At 41.3% G+C, this 19329-nt stretch overlaps 2 protein-coding genes across 3 annotated transcripts in view; one reads left to right on the plus strand and one right to left on the minus strand.

The window, feature by feature from the left end:
* The window catches only part of LOC123517695 (innexin inx2-like), a 44664-nt gene extending 25446 nt beyond the window's left edge, over positions 1-19218 (plus strand). Inside the window, 1 exon segment of the mRNA XM_045278051.1 lies at positions 16422-19218. Coding sequence (XP_045133986.1) covers positions 16422-16619 — 198 coding nt within the window. The 3' untranslated portion in view covers positions 16620-19218.
* Positions 12527-19329, minus strand: part of LOC123517694 (vacuolar protein sorting-associated protein 51 homolog) — an 83539-nt gene continuing 76736 nt past the window's right edge. For both annotated transcript variants that reach the window (XM_045278050.1, XM_045278049.1), the window contains exon 18: positions 12527-16586. The gene's annotated coding sequence lies outside the window, so the exon portion shown is untranslated. The remainder of the gene's footprint in view (positions 16587-19329) is intronic.

Here is a 19329-nt window from a genome sequence, read left to right on the forward strand (position 1 = left end):
TTGTAGCAGTAACTGTATGAACGCGAGACACGACCGAAAGAAACAACGAATCAAACGACAATATTCATTCTGTCTTCTCTCACACCCATCGTACAACACCAGCCTAGCTGTAATTCACGTCCTGTAGACCTTGTGTGCTGGATCTGCTCGCCTTGCTTGCTGCTTGTCTCTCCCTCCGTCACTGTGGGAGCAAAAAAGTGTAATCGAAGTCTTGTTGAATCTTTATCTCCCTCGTAACATGATTGGACGTTGGCAGTGTGTCTCATGTGTCCGGGAACGGTGGGATTGGCTGCAGCGGAGAGAGAGAGAGAGAGAGAGAGAGAGAGAGAGAGAGAGAGAGAGAGAGAGAGAGAGATGGTGTGTATGCAAATCTCGCGTGTTTTTCTTTTGTTACGTTAGTTGAAGCGTCAATGGTACGTACTATTAGTGGTGGGGATGGTAGGGAAAGTAATGAGTGTTAGTAGTGTGTAGTGTGTGGTGGTTGGGCATGACTTAGTAGTGCAGTGGTTAGGTGTGGTGGTGGTGGTGGTGAGGTGATGAAATGATTGAGCTAGTTAGGGCCAATAAGAGTAGCTCATCCCTCCCTTCTCTCTCTCTCTCTCTCTCTCTCTCTCTCTCTCTCTCTCTCTCTCTCTCTCTCTCTCTACAAGAGATCGTTGTGTCCCCTTATCTGAGAGGACACGCTAACACAAACACCTCAGTGGGTTGGGTAGCGCTGCACACATGGATGGCCTAGGACAAATTCTCTCTCTCTCTCTCTCTCTCTCTCTCTCTCTCTCTCTCTCTCTCTCTCTCTCTCTCTCTCTCTCTCTCTCTCTCTCTCTCTCTCTCTCTCTCTGAACTTCTCTCAGTTGCATGTCTTCTCGTGTCTCCGTCTCGATGTCTTCCGTGTCTCCGTGCGAAGGAACCAGTGCCCACGTGAACTTGACTCCCAAGGCAGGAAGGTCAGCGGGGTGTGTTTACAAAGATGAAGGGATTGCCGGGCAGCCGCGTGGTGGGATGGTGAAGGGTGCCATCATGTACTGTACTGTGACGTGGTGTGCTTTTCACTGATACGAGGAAAGGAGAGAATGATCGGAAGGCATTTAGGTTGTTAGGTTGTTTCATCTCTCTCTCTCTCTCTCTCTCTCTCTCTCTCTCTCTCTCTCTCTCTCTCTCTCTCAGCATCTTTGTCTAAAAAAGGTAAGTGTTGATAGGTCTTTCTTTTATTTCATGCATGTGTTGTTATTCCTTCGTGTGTGTGTTGGGGGGGGCTCGTTACCCTGGTGGTGGAGAGGTTGAGGCATGGCGTGGTGTGGTTACGTCGTAAGGATGTTCTCATTGCAGGCCCACTGACTAACCACTTCCCTGCAGCTGAGGCAAGGAAAGCCTGTGCAGGAGAAGGAAACAGGTCATCGTTCTGACTGCGATGCTGACGACGTAGGGGAGACAGACGAGGAAAAAAGATACGTGTACAAAAAAGTGGCTTTTTTTTTTATGCTTTGCTGACCCGCGAGGGATGTTGGTGTAAAGACCAGTAATTTGGTTTCAAGTTCTGTATTAGGATCGAAGCGTGTTTTCTTTTGTATGCTAAAGTGTGTGTTTGTGCATTAGTTTGTGTGGGTTTGTGATGAACGTCGTTTGAATTTTTCACTTAAAGGCAGAAGAGAACGAAGAAATGTGGCCTTGCCCTCCCCACCTCCCCCCTGCCTCACAACGATCACCACCACAGCTGTGCACCACGAGGCCGGAGCTGGTGCCCATTGTTATACTTTCATCCATCTCTCCCACCACGATCTCCCGCCACCTCTACTGCAAGACTGCTACCGCCCTATTGTTGACATTATTGTGATTCATTGCAAAACCTAGAAAATAAATAATTAAATAAAAAAAAAAGATCAGAAACAGGGGAGGCTACAGGTGGTCTGATCGCCGTCGCGCCTGCGTGACAAACTGCCTGGTGCTTGACTGCTGATGCAGTACAGCCTCATTGCTTTCCGCTTCACATGACTCACGGTGTTCTGTTTTGCAAAAATCTGTGTGTGTGTGTGTGTGTGTGTAATTCACCTCGGTCGTCTGCTGGTCACCCAGCCAGTCTTCCCCATTACGGAGCGAGCTCAGAGCTCATAGACCGATCTTCGGGTAGGACTGAGACCACAACACACTCCACACACCGGGAAAGCGACGCCACAACCCCTCGAGTTACATCCCGTACCTATTTACTGCTAGGTGAACAGGGGCCACACATTAAGAGGCTTGCCCATTTGCCTCGCCGCGCCGGGACTCGAACCCGGCCCTCTCGATTGTGAGTCGAGCGTGCTAACCACTACACTACGAGGTGTGTGTGTGTGTGTGTGTGTGTGGATAGGGGTGGAGAAAAGCCTGTGTGAGTGGGGTAGTCTGGCAACCTTTCGCAAGATAAGCATGTGCTTGTTTGCCTGCACAACCAACCGTCTTACATTCAGCTTTGGTTTGTGCATACAGTGATTTACTGACCATCCATCAAAGTTAACTTTATGCACTTAGTATGAAGAAAGAGAAATCACCCTTGACGAGCGAGAGGTCGGTGGAGGTTCATTGAAGCACCTCAGTCACGCTGAAAAGACGAGACAAAGCTAAGTCTTATTTTCTTCATAAAGTTTGTTTAACTTCAGCATTTAAAAAAATATATATATCTCTGCATCAGTGTAAAGCGACCACTGTTTGTGAAATTAATGTATGATCTTTTTCTTTTGTGATTATCGTACTACATCACGTGATGGAGAAAGGAAAGCTGTCCCAAGTGGTTAACACAGCTTTAGCATCAGGGAGAACGTGCTTCTATTTATAACTTCTTTATTCAGGCACGTAACTGCATGAGGTATGATGCCGTGAGCGCGAGGGTGATAAAAGTTGCTTGTTGCAACATTAACAAGGGGCAGCAGTGACTCACTGTTGCAAAGCAGCTTCGGAATTTTTTTTTTTTTTTTCTGGAGTGTTTCAGAAACAATTTACCGAGTTTCAGTTTAAGGAGTCGAGAGAATAAGGAAGAGAATAGCTTAGTGTGACCCTGACTGTTGTGAAGCGCCGTGGTGCTGTGTCCAGGGCCTGAGTGTGGTGGTAATGTAGAGGGGATGAAGGCAGCATGGACAGGGAGGCGCGCTTAGTGAAGCTGAATAAACTCACTCAGCTCCCATTAGTTAAGTCCCTAACTAAGTTTATCTTTACCCATAATGTGTGTGTGTGTGTGTGTGTGTGTGTGTGTGTGTGTGTGTGTGTGTGCGCGCGCGCGCGTCGCCCGCGTGCATGCGTGCGTGCGTACATTTTTTCTGTCTGTGCTCCTGCGTGCGTGTGTGTGCATGCATGCGTGCGTGCGTGCGTACATTGTGTGTGTGTGTGTGTGTGTGTGTGTGTGTGTGTGTGTGTGTTTGTCTGTGGCGCGCGCGTGTGTGTGTGTGTGTGTGTGTGTGTGTCTCTCTCTCTGTCTCTCTCTCTCTCTCTCTCTCTCTCTCTCTCTCTCTCTCTCTCTCGTTCATTTAGGGTGCAGACCGAGCGTTTTCAATCTTGACGTATGAATAATTATTGACCTATATGACGGAGATGTATTCATATTAAGTTTACACACAGGGGTCATTGTGGCGCTGGATATTGGTATCGTCTAGTCGACTGTGTCACTGTGCTTAACGCAGCTCAACTTGTTCAAATAATTACTCTACTAGTTTTGTGGCGCTGCTGGATTGTTGTGGCGCCAGAATCAATCAAGCTAATTATGCAATAATTCTATTAGTCCACACATAATACCATCAGATAACTAAAAGAAAAATAATCACTTATAAGCTTACACAAGCTTACGACGTGAGACCTGTGAATGTTTGGTAAAAATCAAGATACGAGGAATTTTTACAAACAATTTATTGTGGGCGACAAAAGGCGACAAGAACCCACAAAGACTGTTGAAATCCAGTGAAATGTGACGACAACATTTTGAACAAACCCAGTAGCGGATGTGGTCGTGAAGGAGTGACACTGAGGACCATTCTATGAGCGTGGCTCCTCAACTCCTCCTGGACCGAGCTTAGGACAGTGTTTGGTGTTCCCGTGTCGTGACAAACGCCAAGGAAGCCGGTGTAACCTGTGAAGGGCGCGACAGTAAGCACACCGCACTAGGCTTTTCGGGTGTGGTAGGTTCGGGCTCGACTTCCAAAATAATAACAGTAATTTTTACAACGTTAAGACGGGCATGGCAGCTGGCAGGCGAGGCGATGCGCTGATTCGGATGAGAATAGGCGGTCTTCCTGGCGGCGGTTGTTGCCCAGTGGCGCCTGTGGCGGCGCGACGGTGGCGGCAGCGGCGGTTGAGGGGTCAGCAGCGCTCGAGTGAAGCAAAGCGCGAAGTGAAATACATCAGTTCCGTGTACAAGTTACGGTGTTTCTTGAAGGATTACTGGCGAGCATCAGCAGAGGGTAACTGTATCTGTTCCCTGGTGCGACGTATCCCAAACAAAGACCCAGCGGGAAGACTGTTCGTGTGTGAGGGGGGTGGGGGGATAACACATGCTGGTGGTAGTGCCGCATGGAGGATCACCAAGGAGAGGCTAGGATGGCGGGTGGTGGGTGGAGGGAAGGACAGTGTTGTTGCAAGAGCCTGATAGGAAGAGCCTTAGAATCGAGTTAGAAAAATAAAACTGCTGTTATAATACGAACGAGGCGCACGAAGGCCATATTGTGTACATTAGAATGGAGGCCAGAGAGAGAGAGAGAGAGAGAGAGAGAGACCCCACCATGGCCTCGTCACCCCTTCATCCCCCTAATTAACTTTTTGATGTCCCGTAGTTGAGAGGATGAGAGCGGTGTAGTGTTACCTGCGGCGTGTGCATGGGGCTCATGTGCTGCGTGAGTCGTGACTGCTTCAGTTTGTCTCCAGGGTGTGTGGCGTGTTCTTGGTGTGTTTAGCGTAGCCCTAACACAGCCAACACGTCGTTTAAGTTAGTGTGCCTTAGAGCCAGTGGTACTGTAGAGGTGGTTTTGATGGATGAATGTTCGAACAGTGTATACATGGCTCCTAAAGTTAGTGCTGGTCTCTCGTAACTGGTAGTGGTGGCAATTATAGTAGTAGCAGGACTAGTAGTACTGGGGGTGGAACATAACCTATGCAGCAAGACATGATAGTTGCATTCATAACACCTTCTTTATTTACTGTACACTTAAGCCCACCCATTTCTCATCTCAGTAATGGCCTTCCTTTTATTGCTCGGTTTTGTAAATAGTGGCTCTTGTGGCTATACTAGATCAGGACCACAGCCCACCACTGTCGAACCACAGGCGACTATAAATAAACCACTCCAGAAGTCGATCATCAAAGACTACATAATTTGTCAGTACTTGGTGCTTTAAAGAGACATAAAAGGCGTCACATTTAGGCTTTTTTGTAAATGCAGTTTTTGAAACTATGGGAGAACGGGAAGGAAAGAATATCATCTTTACTGTTTCACTCAAGAGGGAAGCAGAGTGTTAATTAGATGGTGCCGTGACGTTTTCTCGTTGCAGCTTAAGTACTGCTGTGTATAGTCATGATCGTAACTCCAGTACATGTAGTCAAGATCATTAATCAAGTAACATGCCACACTCACTCCCATAGTTTAATGCGTGGTCCCAGAATACTACTAGTAAGTCCTCTACAGTTCTGACAGTCTTACAAAACCTTAATATTTAGTAGGTTCTTAACAAATCAGGGGGTAATAAAGGAAAACGCAACACAGGGGAAGAGAGCAACGTAATTTACTAAGATTACTCAATACCCGGACACTACTTTGGTGCTCCTGTGTGTGTTCGCTCCCTGTGTGTGTCCTGTCGCTGCGTGGGAGCGCGGGAGGGGTTCCTGTTGGACATTGTGGAGTCACTGTTTGGTTTGCCCTAATGAGAAGACTCACAGTGACTCGTATTGCGCAGCCAGGGTCATCGTGCAATACCTCATCTCTCTCTCTCTCTCTCTCTCTCTCTCTCTCTCTCTCTCTCTCTCTCTAGTAGCTTTTGTGTTTTACACCATTTTTTTCCTTGTCACGTCTTCCTGTCATCGTGTGTGTGTGTGTGTGTGTGTGTGTGTGTGTGTGTGTGTGTGTGTGTGTGTGTGTGTGTGTGTGTGTGTGTGTGTGTGATTAATATGAACACCTAATTAGAGAGAGAGAGAGAGAGAGAGAGAGAGAGAGAGACTGATTCTTATTCAAACTTATCATCGTTCTGTCACCAACACTGTACTTTTCCCCTTCTGTTTTCTTACCTCTGCAACTCTCCCCTCCCCTCCCTCCCGCCCAACCTCCCCAGCTCTCCAATCGCTCTCTCCCCTTCCTTCCTTCCTCTACCTTTCGATCTCCCCTTTCTGTCTTCCCTCACACACCCGGCCCTTTATCCTCTCGTTGTCAGTCCTGCCCTTCCCTTCCCTTCCCTGCCCTTCCCTTCCCTTCCCTTCCCTTCCCTTCCCTTCCCTTGCTTTCTTTCTCTTCCCCTTAGATCTGTCACTCAAACACACTCAGAAGAAAAGTAAAACAGTTCATGAAGCTTCTGTCCGTTTTTCTTTCATCATCGTTCTCTTGCGCTCATTTAAGTAGATTTTTTTTTTCCTTTTGTTTTGCGCTTTGTTTGTTCAACATGTCTCTTTAATACAATGTCCCCATTTCGTAATCTCTCTCTCTCTCTCTCTCTCTCTCTCTCTCTCTCTGGTAGCAAGATCAAGATTTATACTTTGTCGTCCCATTCTCGCGTAACTTGTCTGTCTGCCAGTGTGGTGGTGGTGGTGGATGATAACTTGCACCTGCCTGAAATCTCCACCAGGTTTATTTTGTATCCCTGCTGCTTCGCTCCCCTCGCTTGCTTACTACTATTGTTTACTTATGTGGTCTTAGTAAGGGAACGATTTTTATAGATATTTTGTTAAGTTTTTGAAGATTGAAATACAGAAACTTGCTATTGTCTTCTTGGATGTTGTGATTTTAGAAAGGCAACGATTTTTATACATATCATTTTGTTAAGAAGTTTTTAAAGATGGAAATACAGAAACTTACTTTTGTTTTCTTGGATGCTGTGGTTTTAGAAAGGCAATGATCTTTAAGCGTTTCACTTTGTTTAGAAGTTTAATTGGAAGGATGGAAAAACAGAAGCCAAGGAAATGTTTTATGATAGTTTTAGATTATGCCAACGTTTAAGTAGGAATTTGCAAGCAGCCTCCCTCAAAAGTGAGGGAGGCTTTTATGGAGTGACAAATGGGTTTATGGATAACGTTAAATATTACATTTTTTTTTTTTTAAGAACTAGTGAGGTGTAAATATAAAGGCAAGGGAGTTGGATGATTGAAAGTCAAATATGTTTCAACCAAATATAGACCAAGCATTCCGAGGGTCTTTATTTGTTCAGTTGTTTCCTGTTTCTGGTTGAGAGAATGGACGATGCGATGACGGAGATGGATTAGACTTTTTTTTTTTTTTTTTTTTTTTTTTTTTTACTTGGAGGTGGAGAGGTTGGAAGATTCCTAATGATTGGAAGGCATGCCTATTTATAAACCATAAGTAGTTGCAACATTTCTTCTTTTACCTTTCCATTTTAAGACAGGAATAGATGACGCATTAATAGTGTAGGTTAGCCGTTCTTTTATTCAGTTTACTATTACTACTATTCTTTATTATTTCATCTTTGCTATTTTAATTTTTTTTTTCATTTTTCAATGAGATCTAGGAAAAGAAGCGCGACAATTTATAAACGAGCATTATTTTTGTGTCGGTCATTTTATTTACTCAGCGCTTTCCTGTTTGAGTTCAGGGAATGAAAGATGACGGCAGTGGAGGGAGGAAAGCGTGATTTTGTTTTTAATCCACTTTTCTTCCTTGTTTTTGATGGAAGAAATGGACAGGGAGAGAGAGAGAGAGAGAGAGAGAGAGAGAGAGAGAGAGAGAGAGATTAAAAGGATTAGATAATCCTCAAATTAAGTCATCACAAGGGAGCCCCCCTCCAATGAAGTAATTTGTCCTGCTGCTAGGCAACAAAGGCCATATAGCTGCTAGATGTCATTAGTGGGGTTCGAATCGATGCCCCAAAATCTACCACCATCGTGGCAAAATGCGGCGCCTTAATCCGCGTGACCACTAAGGACGTTGTCTTGCTTTTGGTCTTTTTAATGCTCTGTTCTTCCTTCTTTTAATGGAAGAAATAGACTTGGGCAGTAGAGAGAGAGGAAAGCGTTGTCTTATAATTCATTGTTCATCTCTGGTTGGGTAGCGGAAGACATGGACGGTGGAGAGAAAAGAATGTGATTATGCTTTTTTCTTTATTCGTCCTTTATTTTGGCATAAGAAATACCTTTGGAAAGTGGAAGGAGAAAATTATATTTTTTTCATATACCTTGTTATTTATTTTTTTTTTCGGTATAAGGAATGGATATCGGTAGTGAAAGAATGTAAGCTTTATTTCATATGGACGACGTTGCCAGTGGAGACGGCAATATTCTCCCATATTTTGGTAGCAGGAATGATAGACGTTTACAGTGGAGGAAGGAGACTGTTCTCTTGTTCTTTCGTTTTCAATTATTCTGTTATTTCCTGTTTCTTTGGATAGTGGACGGAGACGAGCTTACTCATTTCCTTGCCCACTATAACCACCACCACCACCACCACATCACACTAGCAAACACAACCTTCATGCCCCTCGAGTAATTTCCTTCTTGATGCCTCGCTTTCATAATACCTTGTGCTAGTTGGCAGCGCGGTGTTTACTTATTCCCTTTGTTTAACCTTGGTGTTATAATCTACTTCACGTCCTCGTCTCACAGTATTGTCGCGTATCACATCGCAGTCCTACCTTATCTTTCCAGCGGCTCCTATTTCCTTTTGTACTATCGCCATCTCCTTCCATATTTACCTACTCTATAAGCATTCCTATCAGCTTCCCTCTATCACTACCTCCTGTTTCTCCTCCTGCCCCCCTCCTCCTCGAGTCTCGCATATTAATTTCACAGTTCGAGATCATGTTTATTTACCGTTATACTGTTTGTTTGCTGGGCAGCGACTGATATGAAGTTCGTGTGTGTGTGTGTGAGGAAGGTCGTTAATCAGAGAATGTGTTTGGCCTTAATTGTGTGCTGTGTATTTCTGTTACGTTATCACTTGCTGTTCCCCTCACCCACTAATGAGACAGACAGACAGACAGACATAGCCAGCCAACCAGCCAGCCACATACGTAGCCTAAAGTGGTAGGACAAGAGGGAAGGCTAAGTGGTAGGGAGGGGAGGAGACAAGGTAAGAGAATAGCTACTTGAGAACTGATGAGAGGAGAGAAGCGGAGAGGAGAGCAGAGTAGAAAGGAATGCATTGAAAAGATGACGAAAGAATAGACTAGCGTGTTAGGTTAGGTTAGGTAAGGTAAGGCAACACGGCAGCTCCGGTCATTAACTGCCCATCACCTGGTCAAACATTCCGCCTTTACCTGTATCGGAATGTTACTTTAGACCGCGCGGGAGTTTACTAAACGTAGGATTGAGAGAGAGGAAAAGCTAAGGAGAGGGAGAGAGAGTGCCACTTGGAGATTGCTTGAGCAGGCACCGGGTGACGTGGGAAAGGTCATATTGTAGGACTCGCTAATTCGGCAGATAAGTGTGGCTGGTTAGTGGTTGTGTTTAATGTGAACATGAGATGGAGCATACGTGGCGCTGGCAGGTTTTAACGCTGTGATGGTCCCGTCAGATACACACCACTGGACTTTGTTCCGTCTCGCTCGTAGTAGTAGTAGTAGTAGTAGTAGTAGTAGTAATAGTAGTAGTAGTTGTTGTGTTGGCAATGGTGATGGTGACGCTAGTAAAGGAGTGTTTTAAGGGTTGATATAGAGTAGAGCAGTGATCTCAAACTGTGCGCCGAGACTATCCTCCAAGTGCGCCGCGTAATTTTCGTGAATAAAGATACACTTGATTGTAGAGTTGGTGCGCCATCTAGTCCAAAATATATCATCAGTGTGCCGCTAAACAATGAAATTTTGAAACCTTTGGAGTAAAGTCACGTAGCATCAGTCCCACGTAAAATGTCAGGCATGTTTCATAACTGTAATGGTAGTAGTAGTAGTAGTGTTAAAGACTGAGGTAGAAGAAAGCCACATAGCTACTGGCCCAGGTGAAAAAAGAACGTTGTGTGTGTGTGTGTGTGTGTGTGTGTGTGTGTGTGTGTGTTGGTTGGTCCCTCCCTCCCCGATGCCCGCGAGGAAAAAGTGATCAATTCCCGCCACTGACCTGTCGACCCTCTCTCCTTTTCTCTCGTCTCGCGTCCCTTGCCCCGTCCTCCCCCTCCTCCTTCTCAACACACATCTCTCTCTCTCTCTCTCTCTCTCTCTCTCTCTCTCTCTCTCTCTCTCTCTGACAGCGTTTACTTCTCCGTGTTTCATTTGCTATCAAGCGGAAGTTGACACTCTCTCTCTCTCTCTCTCTCTCTCTCTCTCTCTCTCTCTCTGAAGTTTGGCAATATGTCTGTCTTCACATCCTGTTCCTATGACTTCCTAATCCTTTCTCGACTTAATTAGTTTTTTTTTTTCTGTGGTTTTGGCTTTGTTCCAGTTATCATCTCATACATTTTTCTTACATTCTTGCATATTTGTCGTTTTTTTTTTTTTTGTGTGTGTGTGTGTGTTTGTTTGTTTGTTTGTTTGGCTTTTTTTTCTGTACTTAATTTCACCAAGTCGTTCTACGTAGAGTTTTCTTTCCAAAGTTCAGTTTCTCTTTAGGTTTCACTTACTTGCAGCTTCGAAATGTCAAAAGTTACCTGCTCACATGTATAGTTACATACACTTTAATTATATGCAAATTGGCCATCGACACATGATAGATATTAGGACACACACACACACACACACACACACACACCCGGTAGTTCCGTGGTTAGAGCGCTAGCTTCACAAGCCAGAGGACCGGGGCTCGATTCCCCGTCCGGGTGGAGATATTTGGGTGTCTCCCCTTTCACGTGTGGCCCTGTTCACCTAGCAGTGAGTAGATACGGGATGTAAATCGAGGAGTTGTGACCTTGTTGTCCCGGTGTGTGGTGTGTGCCTGGGTCTCAGGCCTATCCGAAGATCGAAAATAATGAGCTCTGAGCTCGTTCCGTAGGGTAACGTCTGGCTGTCTCGTCAGAGACTGCAGCAGATCAAAACAGTGAAAACACACACACACAGAAAACCAAGTGACCTTACTGTAAGGGGGGATCAGGGGTGCTGCTCTGCCCACTTTCACTGCCCCTTCATTGCTGAATACTGTTGTTTTCTAGCAATGTGGACTCTCTCTCTCTCTCTCTCTCTCTCTCTCTCTCTCAATACAATAACTAATGGACTCTGATAACCCCCAGAACAGTTACCTAAGGAAGTGGAATGTTAATGTGAATACAACACACACACACACACGTACGTACGTTTAATTAGAATATTTTTGTTGTAATTTTATTATAATTTTACCTCGTTAATTTATGGTAAGGTCACCTCGTGAGGACCGCTGGATCTGTTGTGACCTGGGTATCAATGTATCACACACCAGATGTCTGATAATCAAAACTTTATGGGCGTGAACTGACCTGTATAGATAAAGTTGAAAACGAATAACAATGCACCTTTCGTGGTTAAAATAAAGTTGAATTTCTTTTCCCTTGGCTGTGTTTTAAGTCACATCAAACGGCAGGCGCAGTATAAACATGCATAGTGGAGAAGTGGGTAGGTTGGGGTCATATTGCTCAACTGGAAGCGGCACGACTGCAGTGGCTGACCATGACTGGCTGGCAGCTTTCTTCTTTCCACATGAATTGGTTCTCGGTGACTCATTCTTCACCCTTACATCTCTAGTCGCTAAGTTGCAGATGCAATTTTACTTTTGTTGGATGCCCCTTGCAAGCTCCTCTGCCTTTCGAAACATCTAATTGGCATGTGAAGTGTAACTGTGACATCGCGATGGTTTCCTGTTGATGGCGCGCACGGCTCGGTCACCATGCATTTAGGTGTAACAAACGGTAAATTTTCATAGTCGAAAAAAGCAAATGACAAAGGGGTGCGTTTTTTGGTGTACACTGATTTGTTTCACATATTGGCTAATTTGGTGGAATTGATTGTATGTCATTTCATGGCGGCCTAAGTGTGAAAGTTCAGTCCCCGCCAGGCTTGAACCCAAATGCCTCAATTGTGAGTTGTGACCATAGCTTTTTAGTTCATACATCACCACACTGCTATAAAATTACATATTTTATGCTAAAACTGGTCACTAAAATCATTAAACTGCCAACACATTGATCACCTGCAGTCCCTCACGTTCTAAGCCATTCACCCTCTTTTGTAAACACAGTGCAAGTGCTGCTTGATACAGTGAAGTCAATGATATGCAGTGCCATCATACTATAAGTAAACAAGGAGTCATTGTAGTGGGCCTCGTATAAAAATTCCACATAAGGCTTGTATCATATTATTTTGTCCTGGTCATAAATTCATGTGTTCCTACCTTAGATTTTTATGTCAAATGTGCTGTAGATTTTCACAAATTATGGTGTACAATAGGTTAAGCATAGTCAAAGTACAATAGTGATTTACGTATTTATATATCAGCATTTTTAAAAAAAATTATTTACATATTTCATGATATTAAAGTTGGAGTGAGAATACTCCCAAGATTCTGGACAATAAATTATTGAACAAATTGGATAAATAAATGGTAAATATTATGAATGGTCTACAGGCATAGAATCCATACCAATAATTACTGACTCGTTTCTGTGGCATTCTCCTGAGTACCCAAACATCTGGTTGCTGAATATTAATTAGTGAATGATATGACTGTGCTAGGTCAAATGAAGAAAAATATAAGGATGTATCTGAATCTAACATGTGACTCAAAGGAGTTCAGACAGTGTTGTGAAAGGGTGTCTTAAGTGTGTAGCTGAAAGAGGTGGAATGAATTTAAGATTTGAGTAAAAATGAAATATAAGGTGCAACAATAGATTTCTGTGAACACTGCTAGAGGTAAAATTACAAGCTATTCTAAGTAAAAAAATGTTCTCTACTCATGTATGCATTTAAAGCTTTATTTAGTCATACGGGTGTAATTACAATCGAGAGGTGACACAACAGCTGTGCTGGGTGGGTGTTTATGCCTTAGAAACAGTCAACATATTCCACCTTTCTACAAGTGACTTTGTATCTAAATGTGATTTAGTGATGGAAAAAATAACATGATGTTAGCATGCTTGTTAGTAAAAACAAAATAATAGGTTATGTTACATCTTGTCTGACCAGGCTGGGAAGGGGGTAAGGTTGGTCAGCTGCTAGTAGCTTCACGACAAGATGGTAACAGTTAATACAAGTACTGCAAGATTTTGACGGGAAAAAAAGTTGAAAATGCCACACACTTACAGTAGTACAGTGGAGTACGTTGGTATTTTTTATGGCATAAATACCTATCCACCAAAGCCAATGTATGTCACGCCTCTACATGTGAATACACACAACAGTTAAACAAAGGCTCAAAATTTATATATATTTGTATAGAATGTTTTCTACTTTGAATAACTTGTACTTTCTGGTACTTTTATCACTACCAGTATTTGCAGAAACTTGTGTTACATCCTGTATAGATGAATGTTGTGAGATATTAGAACCTAGTGAGAGGGATGAAGAGACTGGAATGATTATGAGTTTTGGAATTAATACTACTACTACTACTCCTTCTACATCCTGTTTATGCACTCATTCTAAAAGGTCCATTTTTTTTCTCTTGGAAGTTGTTACACTTGCATGTAACAAATTTCCTAGTACATTTGCATAGAATGATAACTACTATTCCACCTTCTTGTCTATGTAAATGTGACCTTAAGCATGATATTCACAATGACCATCTCCTCGATTTTCTTGATTCAAACTTCTTAACACAATATGCATCCCAGCTATACCCTCATTATTTATTTTTTTTACTAACATTCATGTCCTTTAACAGTGTTTTAATCTTTTTACCTGTAGCTTAATCAGGCAAACTGCATGAGACTACTTAAGTGTGCAGAAAACTGAATTTCCAAGACTGCATGACGCAGGCCAAAACAGGTCTGCACCTGCACTGTGCTGCCTTGTTCTGTGCTGTGTGTCACCTGTGTTTTAATGTATGCCCAGCCTAACATTTGAGGGATAGTAATGGTAGAATTGAGAATGTAATAAGGTGTAATTGAATGTGCAGTTGGTATTACATACATACATACATGATGCATCAGGAAAAAATAAGAAATTATACTACTATATTTGGAAATTCCTTCAGTAAGATGCTATAAGGGATGACACTCGGTGGAAAATAATAGTTAAAAAGATGCTGATGAAAGATTGTTGGTTCTCGTAAGTTTCAAGGAATATAAAAATATCTAATTACAAGAAGTGCATGCATGTAGATGGAGAACTAAGAAGTGCATGCATGTAGATGGAGAACTAACTATATTGGAATATGAGCAGCACAAATAATTTAGTGTTTTAAGAGCAGTATATGGAGATTAATGCTTTGTATCACAGGAAGTGCAAAGGAAGGAGATGAAAGTACTGCAGCAAGTGTTATAATGATTTTGGGCATAATGAGAAGTGCAGCAACAGAAATTTGTTTAGAAAACTAATTGGCCTTAATGTTAGAGTGTAAGAACAAAAATTCCAAAATGGGGATTCGTGGATGTGAACAGTATCTGTTGTAGGTTAGAGCAAGGAAGAATACTTGCACAAAATAGGTAAAATGAAAATTGTGTATATCTAGACAATGTGGGTAGTAGGGAAATACAAGCTGATGCAGAGGGATGTACTACATTCTTTAACATTTCGGTTATATAACCATCTTCAGAAAGAATGAGTAACAGACGGGTGCTATGGCAGTACATTTGACCCTCATTTATCTGGGTTTTGGTTTATCTGGACAGTATCAGTGAATAATCCTCGCCTTGTTCCTCCTACAACATCTGAGGAATAAGGCGAGGATTATACATGTATGAAAAATTAACATGAGTGTTAGTGGAGATGAAGGAAAAGCAGACTACTTACTAGTACCCTACAGCAAGAAAGGTAAACCAGTTACATTGCTACTGGAAAGGAGTGACACAAGTGTAGCTGCAAAATCAGGAAGATGAGGACAGCGTCATCTACAACATTCTGTGTTTGGGTTGCGCTGCAGCTACTATGGAGAAATGTCCCAGGGCTTTAAGAGGAGAGTCTGCAAACTTAAATACAATCTGAAGCAACACAAGACAACGAAATAGATTCTCATGGACACCTTCCAGACTGAAACCCAAGATCCTACATGGGAAGTTGTCAAGAACAACAAGAAAACTAGTGGAGTCAGCATACATTGAGACCAGCATAGCGACCAACCATAGGAGAGGAGCATTGGGTCTGTCGCAAGTTGCAGTGAGGTTCACCTTGTCTGGCTTCCGCCAATCATGGGCCTGTTCTGCTACACGGACCTGCTGGCTGAGCCACCTGTGTGTATATATACTGGCCATGCCACCTATCTGCTACTCATTCTTTCTGAATATGGTTGTATAATGAAAAAAGTTGATAGTGCATTCCTCTGCATCAGCTTGTTTCCCTACCCCTGACCCTACATAAATTAAAATGATTCACCTGCACCTAGTCTGATTAACTGGTATCATCAGGTGCAGGAAAGGGGATGGGATCTGATACAGTGCAACAGGATGAAGGCATTTGTGCTGTCAATCCTAATCAAGAGAGCTGTGAATATGCTTGCACACCTAACTTTAAATTTTGTGATTTTTATTTGCCCTTTCTGGTGTATATATGAAATATATAAGTAGCTGTGCAGCTGAGTTTGTACAATTACAAGTCAAATAGAGACCAAGTGACAAAGATATGAAGAAATGTAGGTAAATGTATAAAAGTAAATCTATCTTGGCTTTCTCCTTCAAGAATGATGTGTTTTAAGTTGTGAACTTGGCATATAGAAACTGTTATTAATTAGTATGTCTATTATATCAAGTTGGGATTGATTCACTACAGAGATGGCCAAGATAGAAGTATAATCTATACTTCTATCAGATTTAGTTGAATATCAAGAAGTATACCTATCTGGATATGACATCATAACTAACATAGCATGCAATTCCCAATGTGATGTACTCAGCTGATCAGAATAGAAAAAGACAATCTTCTTATCAAGGCAGTTTGTTTCTGCATTCACAAATACTTTTCATTCAGTCCTATCATGTGCAGCCACTCTTCCTTGCTCCAGATATCCTTCTTGTACCTCATGCTCTTCATTCTAATACTGTTCTTACATCCCATTCATGATCATATTGATCATATTTGTTTTGAAGCTTACATCTGAGAGGTGTGTGTAAGAAGCAAGACTTATGATGAAAATGTAAGACAATAGACAGATCTAAAATATTACCAGGTATCAAGGTCTACATCTAAAAAATGGTATTGTTGTTACAGGCTCGTGGGCGCTGGGCTGGCCGCCAGAACCTTGATCTCATTGCTAAGAAGTGCAATCTCGGAGATTGGTTCCTGATCTACCATCTTGGACGCAACATGGAGCCAATGGTCTATGGGGAGTTCCTCAAGGAGTTTGCCAAGGAGCTGGAGAATTCAGTTTCAACCCTGGAACGTAAACCAATGTTGGTAGGAAGCTAATTAAGGAAGAGATTTGAGGTGAAGAATTAGTTTAGAATAAATGTGACTGTGAGGGCAAAAGGGATTCTTAGTTTACTCAAATCACTTAGATACTGACAAAATTGTTTATCTTCTTTCTTGTCTCTGTCATGACGTAAGCATTTATTTTCACTAGAAGGATAATTTATTTAGTTGTTTACTTTGTGTAAGAAAGTAACAGCTCAGTATGAGTGAATAATAAGAATTATTTATATATACTGGGTGCCAGTCAACAGTGAACAGGAAATCCATCTGATCTTATTCTATTCTAATCCTGGATCAAGATCCAAGAAAACAAAACTTAATGCTTTGTTGGTTACTAAATTTTCTCTTCTAAGTAGAGTGGCCATGGTAGAAAAGTAACCTTTCATATATTATTTTCATATATTAATAGCAATATTCTTTCTTATTAGTATTTTACTATTTTCAAAGAGCTACCCTATCAACTTCTGAATATGCCAAACACTGAACAGATACAATTGTGACTCCTTCAGGCAAGACAACTGACAGAAAAAAAAATTATTGCAAAGAAGTTTTGGTAATGGAGATGAGATAAATTTGTTGCGAAGCACCCAATATGGATAGAACATTGTATAGATCTGGAAAAGAATTCTTTTGTTTATCTCCTTGCTTCTGAGTGCCACCCTTATAATGAACTCTTAATTAGGGATATTATATGGATTTTACTGAGTTCAGTATAGTTCAATTTATCAATGCAATGTATTATTTTTTAGTCAGTAACTTGCCACAAATCCCATCAATAATTGTCTTGAATTAGATTTTTATGATGTTTACCCTGAAAAATATCATGTTCACAATAAAATAATTTAATAACAGTTCATTATTATCTCAAATTTGTTACAACTTTTAGATGTTGCTAGATACTCAAACTATTGCTTTCTAAAATATGCATTTAATATAATTTATCATAAAAGAGGCAGGATGAGTGGACTGTCAAGTAGTGCTTAGCAGTTTTGTAGATGTGGATAAATAATAATAAGGAGTTTGAAGCTCTCTATATGGTCATATTCCACTAATGAAGATGACCAGCAGAACTGTGCCATGGTGGTTAAAAGTTAATTGCTCTGAGGGAGCTGGACTGTGCCTGTATCAATGTCACACTCATACACTGGTGGTTGAATTGATACGAGTTGTATTTCAAAGTTGGTGATGGTGTTCAAAAATTGCTCATTTTTGTAAAGTATTAATGCATAATATAATATGCAGCAAATGAATAAGTCTGTCAATCTTTTGATTTTGAAATGGACTTTGAGATGATCATTCAGTCTCTGTCTTTAAATCAAGACATTCATGAGAATATAATAATGACATGCATAACACTGTTAGACAAGCAGTTGAGCTGCTTTCCACAATCTAGTAGTAGCTTTTTAGGTGAAGTTTTTATCCAGCTATACACCTCTGTTGCCCCTCGTAGAAATAGCTCAAATAATGTATTATAATTTTGAACAAGGTAATTTTGGGTAATGTTGAGGTTATAACTATTAAACCACCAAGAGGCCTGATAACCTAATCATAATTCAAGATCTCTAATTTCAAATTTCTGCCATGCAAATATATCTTAGCTCATAATAATCCTTGGTCTTCTTCCATTTGCTTGCTTTATTACAAATTTAATTGCTCAAAAGATGCCTTTTGAACCTCTGATAGCTGTAGATCATTCTTGACATTCTACATAATGACCTTGCAAAATAAAATAGTTTCAGACTCCATTTGTGATGATGCTTTTATCCACATCTTGATGTTTTATACATCCCATCCCCACTTAATTCATGACTGGTATTTTTAAGAAATTAAAGCATAATACATCATCACAGCTACATTAGAACTATGGCAACTGAGATAAAACAACTAGTTATTATAACACTACAACTTTGCAAAAAAGAAACTTTGCCTGTGATCATTTCATACAAAAAGGCCAAGTATTTATTGCCTTGTATCCAATCATTATTCACATACTTTGTGGTGTGTGTCTTCATAATTAATGTTAAGTTAAATTACTGCTGTTTGCATATTGTCCTTTTTATACATTTGCAGTATTTAGCTATTATACTTTTAAGACTATATGTAATGGGCAATAATGAATGTAGTAAAATCTCAGTCACTCTCAACACTCATTTCCCAGGGTAGAGCAGCTATATGAGCTATATAAAATCTTTTCCTTTCCATGAACACAAAGTTATGAATAGGTTCATGGAAATGCCAAGATTTTGTTCACAACTAGTAGTGCCTAGTTGTTTGTGTAGAGGATGGATGCTATAATTTATCATACATTGCAAGCTTTCTCTATCCTCAATGAAGTTGAATGTTGTCTTTGTGCTATTTCAAAATAGAAAACTGTATGAAAGTTAGTCGTGTCATTATTGTCTGTCTTTATACATGTTTTTGAATGTTGACACTGCCATATTGGAAGTGCTTTATTGTGGCCTTGGTTGACAATGTCCAAGTAGTAAACATCTAAATGCCATGATAGGATCTATATTTCTATAAACTACCCCAAATGGTATTGTGTGTATAATGTAAGAATCTGTATTTTGTGAAATAAATGAAATTTGAAAAGAGACTAATCTCTCTATCTAATATAGTGGGAAGTCCTGAAGATTGTGCTGCAGCCAATTAACATGGTAGGTGAGCCTTTTTCAAAGGACAGGTAATATATCAAGAAAATAAGTAA

This window comes from Portunus trituberculatus, chromosome 42, assembly GCF_017591435.1.
Source record: "Portunus trituberculatus isolate SZX2019 chromosome 42, ASM1759143v1, whole genome shotgun sequence".
Classification (NCBI taxonomy): Eukaryota; Metazoa; Arthropoda; class Malacostraca; order Decapoda; family Portunidae; genus Portunus; species Portunus trituberculatus.